Raw genomic sequence first — 15,195 nt, forward strand, 5'->3', positions numbered from 1 at the left:
TGAAAATGGACAAGCCAAAGTATTTGCCCTCAAATTGCAAACTCAACTATGAATATCACTGTCGAATCTGAGTAGCATATATATACACAGCTAAGTGAAAAAAAAAGGAAGTAAAGCCGACAACAAAGGAAGTTTAAGAGCAGCTAACTACACATAACACACCCAGGATTATGGCCAAGTATGGTATCCGACATCTGTGATTCTAAATCCTCAAAAACACAACCGAAAATAATTCGCGACGCAAAGGAATCCAGTCTTCAAATGCTCTTATTTCACGGTAATCATCTAAAGCTGCTAACCTGTGAAAGTATCACACAAGTTGCTCAGCGAGTCCTGCGGCTGTTGGCTGGTTTCGATGGTGATGATGGCTTGGTTTTCGCAAAGTCGACAAGGTCCTTGAAAAGGGAGTCCTCAGGTTTAGCCTGGCGGGACGCTGTCGGCCGTGATGTGCTCTTCTCATTCTGGTTGAGGGAGAGGTTTTCTGTCTGTGTCACCAGCCCATCGTAGCCGCCTCCGTTGCTCCCACCAGAGTACACGTTCTGCTCAAAGTACTGCTGTCTCTGGCCGTACCTTGCCGGAGGTGGGGGTAGGGAACCTGCGGCAGCCTGTGGTTCCCATGGAGCCTTCGGAATATCTTCCCTGGAATCTTCATAACCTTTCGTAGCTGAAGATGATGAGAAACTGGGAAGAGCAGTTGGGTTTATGAAGTCATCGTCAGGCAGACTCTCCTGCTGCTTCACAGATGTACGGGTTGGCTCCTCACTTGTAGGACGAGAAGGCGCAGAGAAGCTGGGTGCTGTTGGGTTTACAAAGTCATCAGGCACACTTTCTGACCTGCTACCGTAACTTGGAGGCGGATACGCTTCCGTCTTCAAATGGGATGATGTAGATATATTGGCAGGGGCAGTTGGGTTGATGAAATCATCTGATACTTTTTCTGACTTGTAGGAGTCCCCACTAAGGTAGTCAATATTGCTTGCCTCTGTGTAAACAGGCCTCTTAGATGCCGGAGGTGGAGGAAGGAGCGGGCTTGGGTATGGCCTTTCATTCCTCGGAGCAGAAGGCTGATTGCTCTGTGCCACTGTGCCATCCCTTGCAGACCTAAGAAGCATTTACTGTACATCAGCTCATGAATATAGAACTCAAGATTCTTCTCTGATATGCTTTAGTAACAGAACATCAAATGAAGCCAAAAGAAAACATTTTTTTCTCGAACACGCATGAGAGCTGCATATCTTTGTATTAAAGAAGAAAAGAAAAACACATTTTCTTAGGGGCAATCAAACAATCCATAATGAAAAAGACGACAATATTGCAATTTGCAGCAATCCACCAAACTTGGAATAACAGTAGCATGTATGAAAACAACTTGTATTAAATTGAGAGGCTAAAATAGCTTGCCTGCGGGAAAGCACAGAGAACTCATCTTCTGGCTCATCGTCCTCGTGGACATTTAGAAGTGGAGAAAATGAAACCGCAGTGGACCTAGGAGGGGCAGTCCCTTGGTTTGTATTTGCAGAAGCAGGGGCAGTTGCTCCTGTACCGGGAGGAATTCCCTTTGCTATGTCATCATGACGCTGAACAACACGCTGTAATTCATCATTTAGTCCTAGAGCCTGAAATAAAAGGCTCTCATCACTGCAGAGAGAACACAAGACATTATGTCATTGTCATCACAGTTGTAAAATACAATGGGAAATATAACATTTGAAGAAAATCTCACCCGGTACTGTTAACAAGATCCATGACACGAGATTGATATGATCGGCACTGCCCAACAAGGTCAATGATGACCTCCTCCCTCACACCCTACAGTATAATAAAGCACAATCAGATCAATCCACAGCAAAGAGCATTGGCATATACTACTTGTAAAGAAGTAAAGAATTATCATATGGAATCCAACTATCTTGTGGGAAAAAAAATTAAATGCATACATAATAGTAAGATTCTCATTTTTGTCATAAATAATTGAAAGCATTTCAAAATTTCCAAAAGGAGCTAAAATCTCTACTAGTTATTCCTGCACCATGATTCATCGGCGCCGCAATAGAAATATAAATAAGTACCATATTCTCAGGAAATAGGCAATCAAGGTAGCAATCATACAATCGGGAGTGCTAACTGCATTAAAACTTAAAAGTTGAACAAGCTGGATGAGCTCAAAGACTCAGTAGTGGTATTATTGGCAAATATATAATGAAATTTGGAAATCAGATAAAATTTACTGCCATCCAGTATAAACTTGATTAGTAATGGCACAGTAACAATACTAACCCCCCTGTATGAAATGAATGCAATAATACAAGCTATCAACATGTCAAGCAAATAGATGTTACATTATAATTTCCATAGTATAGCACTAAGATCTTAGACAAACCAAATGGTTTACAGCTATTTTTCCATGAGCAAAGAGGCGAGTGTTTAGCAGAGCTGATATCACTAAATCATAATTTGTACCGAACAACAATAATAAAACTACAGGTGACCCAAAAAATTGTACGACAACAGTTTAAAAATGTAATCTTCAAGAGAGTCACCTCAGGATGTCTGTGGTCAAGAGCATTTAACATCTCATCTAGCACATCCACAATTCCTCGAGCACTTTGAATCTCACTTAGACTGCACATAACAACGGACAAGAAAAATAAAGTTAAATGTAACAAAAATTGCCCTGTGAAGATACTGAATAAAAAAGCAACTATGAACAGCGAAATGTTCTCCAGAATCTTAGAACTGTTTGACATGACTGAAAAAATTGCTCTTGTAAATTAATGATTCTATTGAGGTCCATGAGTTTGTGATCGCTTGTTCAAAAACGTCTAGTCCTATAAAATTGGTTCTACTGAGGCATATTTTATGGATGCCATGAGTTTGTCGTTTTGTGGGACTGTAAGTTTTGCAAACCCAAGACATGATTGTTTGCTTTTGTGTTATCTGATGTAACCTTGTATCTAACAGAAGTATGGAAAACGTAAGCAAGTATTCAGAATATGATTTTACAGACATTATTAAGCATTGTCTGCACAACAAGGAGAATATAACAAAAAAAGGTGCAACTTATATAGGAACACAGATACCATTAAAGAAAGATGAACAACACTAGTATAGTAGTATAAATAAGAACTCAAAGAATACGAAAGGAACCTAATCAGAAAGGTCAGAGATCAGAAAACAAATTGGCAAACAAATAAAAGAATACCTCAGGGCAGGTACAGAAGGGGCAGATTGAAGAGAAGCTTCAATGGCAGCATCTTCATAGCTTTGACCTGGGGGTGGATATAGATGTGGTTGTCTCAATGGCTGAGTTTGAGGAGGTGTAAACAATGGGACTGAATTTTCCTCACGAGGTGGAAAATCAACACCTGCAGCCTGCAAAAATGGCAGCTTATGGTTCGGCTAACTCATAAAATTCTGCAGTCTAAGAGTTCATAGAAAAGATTTTGAAAATGGGAAACAGTGTAACTAGAACACTGAGATTCCATGATTGCTTGCAAATAAATAAGAACATGAAAAAGAATTAGAAAACAAATGCTGATGGTACCCTGAGTTCTTGGTAAGCTGCATGATACTGCGGATATCTTCCAGAAGGACCTCCAAAAGCCACTTGCCATGTGTCAATCAAACTCAATATCTTCTCCCGGACATTTAAGTCTGGCTGCAAAGATGAAATAAAAATCAAATATAGAAGCACATGAATGCAGACAAACAATACTCACTACTCAGCCATTGAATGGGTATTATCATCACCTTTTTCTTTACTATCTTAACCATTTCACTTAATATGTCACGTTCAACGATCAGTTGGTGAACAACATCCCCACAATTTTTGCTTAGTGTCTCCAGCACCTGAATAAGATAGCCAGAATATCATCTCAAGAAAATAAATATGAACACCAGCAAAACAATGTATGATGTTCATAATTTTCCAAAAGTGAAAGATGCAGGTGCTAATGTAAATCCTAAACAACTAACACTTCGTTTATGAAAGCTAAGTGACAACGTGGGAACCGATTCTAAAACTTTTCTTCGTGATATTAGCAACTGGATGTTGCTAACATTGTGCTACCCAATCATTGCTTAAAGAATCCAGAAGATGTCATAGTTCTAATTTACAATAATCAAACAGTAAAAAAGAAAAGGTCTAGCAGAACTCACATAAAGTGTCAGAATTTGCACTTTTGAATTCTTGCTTCCAAGACGTTTCTTTAAAAGCTTGATTGTATCTTTTGCTTGTCTGCACTTCAACAGATTCCTATCAGCATGTTATTAAGCATAAAAAATGATAAACCAAAAGATATATAACGTGCCTACTGGTAATTGTGCAACATTAGCATTCATCAACAATCCAATGCAAAGCCTACTGGTAATTGTGCAACATTAGCATTCATCAACAATCCAATACAACTAACTTTGCGACAAGCATCACTCAACCGTGAAACGATACAAACCAATAGTACACATCAAGGATATTCAGTAAGTCACATTCCATACCTAAAATGTTACTAATATATTTTCTTAAGTTGCCACAAAAACAATCCTCAGAGGAACAACCAACTTCGGAGCCAAGGTAATTCAAGACATCCAGAAAGAAATACAAAATTCCATTGTTCATCCTCCATGACCAAACATGATGTCACATCAAACCTGCACCTCAACAAATGCCACCAAAATAAGTGGCCCGCCATGGTATTATGACTCAACTAACCAGCCACAAACTATTTCATCATTAAAAGAATATCTCACCCTCCATGCTAACAACCATAAATCAAAGATTCCTAATCAAGAGCAAGTAAAGAATACAAGAAAGCAAAACAAGATAAGTACTCATTTGCAGCAATCAGTACTGAGAAGTTAGAACAAATCATAAATGGAACAGATTCAAAGGACAATAGAAGCAATCAAGCAGCACTGTGTCGCCGCTCGGTAACTTGAGTCTACATAATTGCTCTAAGACAATGGAAGTTCAACACGATGCAACAGATAACTGAACAAAATCACGACTAAATCACCAGCAACAAATCAATGGGTTAGAAAATACCGTGGCAAATTAGCAACACATGTTCACAATGTTTGACAGCAAGGCCGATCCAGACATATAAAAAAAAACCCAAACAAATCATAGACAAGGTAGAAAGAGATAAGAGCGTTTGGTCAGACCCGGGATCCATGTTGATGATGTCGCAGAGCTCGATGTTGACGGCCCAGTCCGGGCCGATCAGCATGTCGTTCGTCGCCCTCTCCGCGCACGCCACAGCCGCCGACATCTCTCCCGGCGTCACAAAACCCACTACCACCTCCAAAACCCTAAATCCTGCGGCAAGAACCCCACGAATCAGCCCCCAAGATCCCACCTTTCCAATATCCCGCGACGGAATCCACCCGGAGAACCCATCTTTGACCCCGCAAGAGCCCGAATCCTTACCAAATCTGAGCGAATCGCCGCGAGATTCGCCCGCCGGAGCCACCAAAGCGGCCTCCTTTCCCGATCCGGGAGCGCCGGGCAGCCGCTGATCGCGCAAGAACCGGGCGGGCGGTGCGGAGGGTGGGAGGTTTCGGGGCGGATTCGAGCTGAGAAGCTGGTGGGATTGGTTGGAGGATTTTGAGGGGGCGAAGAAAGGTAGCTGCAGCTGCAGGACGAGACGAGTAGACCCGGCCGGCGGCAGGAACGGGAGAAAGGAAGGAAAACGCGGACGACTTTTCCTCTTTTTTTTCTTTTCCTCTCTCTCAGTGTGAATAGGACTGCGGTAGCACCTTATTTTTATGTCGGTTTGGAGAAATTTTGGCAATTTGGACATCATCTTTCATCTAAATTGTGGTTATTCTTTTTATTTTTGGGATTGATCAGGCTTTGGCAACTTTTGCAGTTGTATGTTCATTTAATTTTTACTAGCACATCCTTACTCTCGCGTTATTATTCGCTTATTCTTAGTATGTTGGCTTCGCTTCATAATATATTGGTGCGTTGTCCCTAGTATTCCTCTCTTTGCAAGTATAAGAAGAAGGTATTTGTAGGTCGTTTCATGCCCTCTATTTATTACGTGGGATCCACACATGAAAATAAAAAAAATCACCGCTTAACCTCTGCTCTATCCATTCGTTCGATTCCCCCGTACTCATCATCATCCAGCCAGTCGCTTCCTCTTCATCCATCGATGCCACCCGCATCTTGCCCCATCCTCGCCGTCGCCCAGGCTCTGCGCATCTTACCGTCCTCCCCGTCGCATAGGCAAGCGCTCGTCCTCCCCGTGCCTAGTCTCATTCCCGCTTTGAGCGTTAGGCCACAGCGCCTCTGGGCACCATGAGCAGGAGTGTGTTCTCCTCTTCTTCTCGTTTCCATCCACCCCCTTCTATAATCCACTCCAAATTATTCCAATCAAGTGCAAAATCGAGCCTCCAATTGCTAGATGTGGAGGCCTTAGTTCCGGATCTGGAGGGGATGGATGTCATTGAGGGGGGTGTGAGGTCCCTTCCTCCGCCCCTGTTTGCGCCGACTGCCGCTGCCCCCCCCAGGAGACGACCTCCATTTGCGGGTTGGCATGACAATGATTGGATTGACCGAATTCGTCCCACCAAATGGTGGTCGAGGTGCTGAGGTCACCGACAATGCAGGAGGAAGTGGTGCCTCCCGTTCAGTGGAGTGGCGCTTCCTGTCGGTAGTGGAGTGGTCGCCTCATGGGAGGGTAGCTCCGAAGGGTTGACAACGGTGGATCCGTTGGGCAACAGTGCGAGCGATGGAGGTGGGGTGGGGCGAGGTGCACGAAAACGAGAGCTTTTCTCTTTATCGTGGCGTCAGCCCTACCACGGCGGCACCAGCCGCGTCACTTGGTGGCCGGTGCCTAGGGGCCCACGGCCTGCGTGGCCGCGGTGGCACTGTGGTCGAAGTGGCATGGGCCCACATGGCCGTGCACGGGGTTCGTGGTGGCCGACGCTGCGCACAGGAGCGTGGGCCGGCGTAGCCAGACGCAGCGCAACGGCCCCCGCGGCGGCCGGCGCGGCATACGGCCCCGTGGTTGATCTTATATGAACAACAATCATACTGGGAAATTTACTGAAAAAATACCAAATACGATCTATTGTTTTGACCTGCATAACTATTTGAATTACTTGATACTTAAATCAAAGCATTACAACATAAAACATAAGTTTCTTCTTCATCAGTAACTGAGCATATGATTTTGCCTTCCTTCCCACCCCTCTTGCCTTCCTTCCCACCCCTTGACATAGTTCTCCCAACATATGAATAATAAGTTTTGCCAGAGCATGGATCCTAGCATGCGATCAACAATTACTCTGAATCGCACGACCTCAATAGTAAAATTTATTATGCAAAGTGGCCAGCATCAGCAGTTTGCAATATAATCAAACCTAAACTACATTTGGAGAAGCTCATCAAGCAAACACTTCCATTTCAATTACACAAATCAACAAAGATCTGACCACTCCTATATCCTAACCAGAGCCTAGTGAGCCGAGCAGGATGAAACAAGCCAGCGGATAGATCCATCAGGCGACCAATAGTAAAAGGGAAACACAACTGGCATCACCTTGTAGTATCTGAGGTTGATGGGGAGGCGCTCGGCGAAGCGCATCGCGATGAGCGCCTTGTCGATCTCGTCTACCATGATGTGCGCCACCACCTTGCATCGCACAACATCCTCGTCCCCCGGCGCCGCCTTGAGAACTGCAAAACCAGTCGGGGGTCAGATTCGAACGGGGGCACGAGGCTCCAAGACGCGCCGGGGGAGGGGTAGTTGACCTTGGTCGGCAATATTGACGGCCTGGGTGAACTCGTCGGCCTAGATGTGGCTGTGGAGCAAGGTGAAGAGGTCCTCGACGGAGACAAGCTCCGCGGCTGCGGCCGCTACCGCCTTCGACTTGGGTGGCATCTCCGTAGGACTGTGCCCATGCGCGGCGGACGGCCAAGGCCGGGTCATCGTGTGGTGCCTCGTCAGCCAGTGCGATGGCCGATGGGGATTAGCTGCTCTGTGGATCTGCGAGAGTCCTAGGGAAGGGGGAGTGAGTGGGCGGCCTGCGAGGGCATGTTTGTTTGGGCCGGAGGTCACGGAAGGATGGGACACGGACGGGTGGATGGCACAGGGACTTTTTAGCAAAAATGACAAGTCCTATTTCAAGGACCGTGGGTTGATTACGAAAAAGTTGAGGGATTTTTTTATAAAACAACCACGACGTTGGAAGAAACAACTGCTCGACAGCTTGGTTCTAGTTCTGAGAGGGTTTGGCCAACATCTAATAATGTGTCTTGTTTATGTGTTTGATTCCACTATTTGGATCCAGTTTTGGTTTTGGCTAATTTGTGATTTGAAGCCAAATGTTGGTGCCCTGCAGTTGACATAAAACGTTGTTGCATGAGGTCATTTTCAAGTGAAACATAAGATGGTGATAATGTGATTGACATGGTTGCTTAGCTTGCAAGGAAATTTCAACCTTTGGGTTCAAGTTGTTCTTCGCATAATTTATAATACCTGAACTGCACAAGAAGACTTAGGACATGACGAAGAATGATTTTGCAAAAGTATTGAAAAGAGTATCTCATCTTTGTTAATTCCTCCATTCCAAATTAATAGTTGCTTTAGTCTTGTTCTAAGTCAAACTCGTCTAATTTTGAATAAATTTATAGAAAGAAATCTCAACATCTACACCATTAAATTAGTTGCATTACATCCGCCATAAAATATGTGTTGACGGTATATTTGTCGTTGTGAAAATTAACAATTTTTTAATAAATTTGGTCAAAGTTAGAGATGTTTGACTTAGGCAAAAGTAAAGAACCAACGATTATTAGAACGGAGAAAGTAGATAGAACGGAGAGAGTATTAGAGAGAAAATTTTACAAGACAAGTAGGTAGTCCATGTCAATGTATGCATTGAAGGATGGTGCATAGCGAATTTATCATTTTTTTATTGCAAGATACAACCTTTTTGATTAATTTGGAAGTAACTTTTATATAAATTAATCTACAATAGTTCATACATGTTCAATCTCAAATACAGAAATATTATACTACTGTCTAAATATGAAAGGTTACTTTGCAAATCCGATCTTGGCCAAATTGCTATCTTCATTTAAGATAAAAAATAATCTTTGAAGGAGGAGAGTCAGCTACAGTAGAACTCATGTTCAGAAATGCATATCACAAGAACATCGCTATCGGTTCCAGTAGGCTTTGATGAGTAGGGCATGCTACGCTACGCCGACTAATCATGCCAAAACAATAGAAGGCAAAAAAAAAAGAGAGGGTAAACTCTGCAGGAACGAATCATGGTTCCATCTGGTTTGGTTCCGTTGGACGAGTTCGTGGTTGGACCAGAGATGTCTCCGCCACCTTCTGACGTTCAGCCGGCTTCGTTCAGCAGAAAGCTATGCATTTGATGACGATGAGCTGCGTGGGCCCACGGTTGATGCAGACACAAGCAAAACTCGTGCACATCTCATGGCCGCGCCAAGCCGGATTTGCTGACAACCATGGATACGCTATTCAGGGGGTGTTTGGATATGAGGTGTTAAACTTTAACAGTATCACATCGGATGTTCTGATGCTAATTAGAAGAATTAAATATGAGCTAATTATAAAACTAATTGCAGAACTCTGTGCTAATTTGCGAGATGAATCTATCAAGCCTAATTAATCCACCATTAGCAAATGGTTACTGTAGCACCACATTGTCAAATCATGGACTAATTAGGCTTAATAGATTCATCTCGCGAATTACACTCCATCTGTGCAATTAGTTTTGTAATTAGCCTATGTTTAATACTCCTAATTAGTATCTAAACATTCGATGTGACGGGTGTTAAACTTTAACATCTTATTGCCAAACATGCCCTCAGTAATTTAGGTGCTACGATCACTCGCCATCGCTACATCTATTGGCCGTCTTTTTCTTGAAAAATGTTGCAATCCTTTACACAGGTCCAAGTTCAACGGAGCAGCGTGGTCATCTACCTTTTGTGTTGAAAAAAAAGAGATAAAATTATGTGACTGTTATATCGGTTCTGAATGTAGGATGTTTTAGTTTTATTAGTCAAATTTATCTAGTTTGGATCCAATTTATAGAGATATATAGAGTATTAATTTCTACATACCAAATAATTAAAATATTTCATGGTGAATTTGATTAAGCTAATTTGATGTTGTAGACGTCGGCGCATTTGTCTAAGTTACCAATAGACGTCGATGCAGTATAACCAGCTAATCATCTAAGTTATTACAGATCGAATTCTTTGTCTAAGAACAATATGCCACATCACAAGAGACCTTTTTCAAAACTATAAAACTAGTTGGGAAAACTAGAAGGCAGCAAAAGTAAGTAAAAAGGTTAACATTCGGCTAAATCTTTTAGCAATGCAGTTGAATTTTATTTTGAACTAGTGAGAAAAGGGCATACTGCATAACATAGCTCATTTCGGCCCAAAGCAAAAACTCAATAATTTATTTAGAAAAAGTTCAAATTACTCCCACAAGTATAGGCAAAATTTAAATAACTCCCTAAACTATTTTTAGTTCGGTTTATCCGCCTAAACTATGTCATTTGGTTTACTTTACCTCCTAACACAATTTGTCATTTTTCTTAATCCATACACAAGTTGAATTTTAATTTAACATTTTTTAGGGTAGTAGTGGATATTACAGTATATGTGAAAAAATATTATAAATTTTTCATCATTATTTTCTTATAATGTTGTATCATAAGGCTTAATTTACTATTAAATATCCTACCCATTAAAGTAGTGATTAAAAAGTTATGATGTTTATAACGTGTGTTATAATGCCTATTATCACCTTGCAAAATTTAACTTAAGATTTCAATTCTGCATGTGAAAATAAAAAAACAAATTATATTCAGGTTTAAATTTAACCCAATAATATAGTTTAGGGGTAAAATGAATAAAAAATATATTAGTAGGTTATTCGGACTTTAGATATACCTAAGATAGTAATTTGGACTTTTACTTTTTTTAGAAAATCGACTAAACTTAATTTAGCATTGCAGGCATGAATCTTCCATTAAACCCTTCCCTTGTGCAGACAGGCATACAGCCATGCACACCGTCAACTTTGAGCTAACACGCTCATGCCTATAACTATAAAATACGCGGCTATATTGCTAATACTATATTAGAATCTCTAATCACTGGAAGCAAAATGCCTCCACTAGCGAGCTGAACTCTAATTTTTGTCCCCATTTCCTGATCCCCAAGAGAAAGCACCAGTGCACTCATAAACTCCTTAAAATTCATCGGCTCAAAGTAGCGCAAGAAAAAAAGCACACAAAATGTAGGCGGAATCTGAAAACAAGCCCACGAGAACAAACAAATCAGCTCTGAGCTACCCCGACAGTCAACAGCCATAGCATAGCATAGCATAGAGTATCTGAATGCACAAGCACGCATCCACAATCAAATTCCAAGACCAAAATTTCGAGTCCTATAGGCAATTCCCTTTATACCATTATAAGACTAACAAATTTTGTGATCCCACTCGACCATCGACCCAATTTTCTCAGGACTGCTGTGCCATTGCCGTCTGTATTATGCGTAACGGGAGCAAATGGGTGGGTAGGGGAAATGACTCTTTCACCCTTCAGTTGAGCAGGAGGCGTAAATTTTTGCAAATGACTTAGGTGCCACTGTGAGCTGCTCATTTTGACGGCAAAGTTGCCGCCAAAAGGACCTCTTGGCTCCAGAATGCTATGGACCCTCTATATAGTGACCAGCACTCCTCCTCTTCCTCCTCCTTGCCTTCTTCCCTTTGCCTTCTTCCACCTCTATCTTGTGCTGCTGCGCAAGTCTCAAGCAATGGAAGGAGGATTAGGAGGGTATTTTGCCCGAACTGCGAAGTCCTAGTGAACTGGAACGGGGCAACAACTCTAGAGAACTTCGGCCGCATTTTCTATAAGTGTCAATTCTTTGCGGTGAGATTCTACAATTAGTTTGTGCTATATTTACATTTGATGGGTTGATTGGTCTTATGAACAATTTTCTTTCTTTTATTCATTCTTGTGCTTTAGCCCAGGCGATGGTAGTTCTTTCGGTGGGAGGACATGATGGGGTAGTCATCGGTGCATGGAGGAGATCCAGCTGCACATGTTGTGCCTCCATCTGCACCTGTTCTGTCTGTGGTTCTTGCGCAAGATGCAGTGGCGCCAAGAGGTGTTGTACAACAAGTAGATGGCAGAGGGATGGTTGAAGGAAGTATCCTGCAACAACTAAAATGGATCGAGAAGCTAGTTTGTGTTTGCATTCTCCTTGTCTTGTATGTAATCCTGATGAAATGATTGTAGATATAGTAGTATGAATGCTTTTGGTTGTACGAATGACATGGATGGACTGATGGATGAGTGCTTTTGGTTGTATGAATGAAATCATGAATGGATGTTGGAATTCTCCTATATATGATGTTGTTCTTGGCGGAAGTAAGAAACAACTAGTAGGTAATAACATCCCAGATTTGAAAACATCCCACAACTAGTTGATAACATAATAGTTTTGATGATCTAGATAATAGTCAGACCAAATCCATTATACAGTTCAACAGTTTTGGTTATCCAGAATGATCTTACAAGTACCAAAAGGTGCTACACAAAATAACTAGTCCCTGAGACAACAAGTTTAACAGATATTGAGCTTCCTCTTGCTCCTAGTTCCCTTTGCAGGGCTGTCTGGAGAAGTGGGAGCCTTGCTTCTTGTGCTCATAGCAGGAGACTCAAGGACTGCTTGTTCCAGCCCAACCTTTGCTCCTTTCTTCTTGACAGGTAGTTTGGTAACCTTTTCAACAGAACTGGTTGGACCTGTTGTATTGGTTTAGGTGGGCCTTCAATGCTCAAAGGCACAGGCTCTGGCTAGTTAGAGCCTACTCCAGATCTTCTAGATAAGACAGAGAGGGGAACATAGTTAAAAAAAATGTTTACTTGTTTGATGATGATCATGTAGACAAGGGCATCTTACCTAACTGAAGCAGTTGATGATGATGTTGTAGTTGTTGACGCTAAAAATCGGACGAAGACGACTCTCAGCGTCGGACACACGACCTGGGAGAATCTGCTTAGCTCCTGTTCGGGTTATCGCCCTGGTGCAGTTCGCGCGGCGTGCCAGTCAATCTGACCTGTTGATTGACAAGGAAAGAAAAGTATTAAATTCTAAGGTTTCGATTGGCTGAAGTTTCGATCTATTTCAAAGGACGTATCAGTGAATCGGCCGAATTAGTGTAGAGATGACCGGCTATGAAACAACCGATGATCACGTAGTAATTGTAAAAGAAACTACTGGAGTAATCTAAACAATGCTACAGAAACAACACTTGGAACAGATCTAATCGGCTATATGATGATAAATAAAAATATTGATAAAGCCGACAGTTCGTGTTTCAAGCTGGATAACTGGTGATAACTAAAACAACAGGTAAAACCTATAGTTGTAGTAAATATCGAAACTGGTGAATAAATCTAAATGAAACGACAGCGATGCACCCGAAGTTAAAGCTTAGATATTACTCGATACGCGGAACTTACAAATTGGCCGGAGATCGTGTCGATGCAGCCCTGCCAACTCGTACGAACTCGCGAAAGGAAAAAGTATTTGGCGAAGTCGCCGACTTGAAAGTAAAGTACGTGGAAAAGTAGATCTGTATTGATTGATTGTTGTGTTGTTTTACAAGCCTCACAAGGCACTTATTTATACCCTATTACAACTGATTTCCTAACCGACTATGATTTTATCTCTAATTTAAAAATAACAAATATTTACACATGGATACAACCCGCGTCGGAGTCGGTTACTATTTTCCTATGGGCCAATCTTCACTTTCATCTGGTCACCGCCTTGGCCCATTTTAGGCCCACATCGGTCAAACTGCTATGGCTCCTAATCGGCCAGCCTTCATCAACTCCTTCAGCGAATCGGCCGAAACACTGTAGCTCTATCGGCTGATTCCCCTAGCAACAGCTTCTTGCTTATCCGCATCGGCTACTATTCTCTTCTTGACGCCGACCCTAACACATGTTAAAAAATGGCGTCAACAATAATGCTCTTCTTTCTATGCAATTGAAGATGTAATGGTGCTCTTCCTTTTCTCCCCACTAGATGTTGATGCACTTATGCTCTTCTTTTTCTTCCCACCAGATGTGGATGCACTTGTTATATTTGGCAAGTTATGGAAAATCATCCTTGTTGGAACCTGGACGGAGACAGGCACAATGCTTGTTTCTATCGAGATATGTACTGTTTTCTTCTTCCACCTCTTTGGTAGGCCCCTATAACAGATTGTGTTAGTATTAGTTATAGAGAAAAAAATAAAATACAAACAAGTGGTTGTGATCACCTTTCAGCAAGCATTTCTGCTATATCTGCAGGATCTCCTTCCTTGCAAGTGTACCAGTGATGGCCATAATCATGACAAATTGAGCATTCATGCTTACCTTTGGTGCTGGTGCCACCCTGTGCGCTGGATTTGAACCTATTCTCCCTTCTTCTACCTGCTGTAAACTTGAGTAGAAGTGGATGCATGAAGAAACCATGGTTTGACTTCGGACACATGGACTTATCCGGTATAGTAAGGATGATACCCTCATATGCAGCTCTAAACTTCTCCACTGAGTAGAAGTGATCCACATGATATTTAATTTTCTCCCTATTGATGCTTATAATGAATGCAAGAGCACGTTTGCAAGGTAGTCCTGAAATTTGCCAAGCCCTACATGAACAAGTCCTTTCATCTAGATTGACAACAAATCTGTAAGCTGAGCCTCCTGTTGAACACACCTATGCAACTGCATCGGAACTTGTTATGATATTTATGTTTAAGTTCCTACTCTGTTCCTTCAGCTTCTTAACAATATGCTCAAGGATTTTTCCATCCATATTCCTTGCAATCTTCCTTCTGTGGTTCCACTTGATCAGAAGCTTCTACCTGATTGTATCCATCAGGTCATCCAAATGCTTGCTCTTATCATTCTTGATCTAGTTGTTAAAACTTTCAGGTAGATCATTAGTCATATAATCAACCTTATGGAGTGTGGAGAACTGCCTCCTTGACTTCTTGTCCAAATCTTGCTATGGTTCTATTTCAGGTACTGCATAGCTTCAGGCTTGGCTGTAGCCATTGCTGACCAGTGCTTCTCAAAGAGGTAAGAGTTCCAGCTATATGATGATGCCCACAAATGATCATCAAAAAC

The 15,195-nt window shown here is 41.9% G+C and overlaps 1 protein-coding gene across 1 annotated transcript; it reads right to left on the reverse strand.

Moving 5' to 3' along the window:
• Window positions 1–5,714, reverse strand: LOC101781037 (TOM1-like protein 3). The gene is made up of 10 exons (XM_004978873.3): window positions 5,426–5,714; window positions 5,161–5,314; window positions 4,159–4,237; window positions 3,751–3,849; window positions 3,545–3,658; window positions 3,203–3,372; window positions 2,541–2,622; window positions 1,724–1,809; window positions 1,402–1,638; window positions 1–1,101 (listed from the first exon to the last, which is right to left on the reverse strand). The coding sequence occupies exons 2-10, from the start codon at window positions 5,265–5,267 to the stop codon at window positions 324–326; spliced, it is 1,752 nt and encodes a 583-aa protein (XP_004978930.1). The 5' UTR covers window positions 5,268–5,314; window positions 5,426–5,714; the 3' UTR covers window positions 1–323.
• Between the last annotated feature and the right edge of the window lie 9,481 nt (window positions 5,715–15,195).

The sequence above is a fragment of the Setaria italica genome, chromosome VIII (genome assembly GCF_000263155.2).
Source record: "Setaria italica strain Yugu1 chromosome VIII, Setaria_italica_v2.0, whole genome shotgun sequence".
NCBI lineage: Eukaryota > Viridiplantae > Streptophyta > Magnoliopsida > Poales > Poaceae > Setaria > Setaria italica.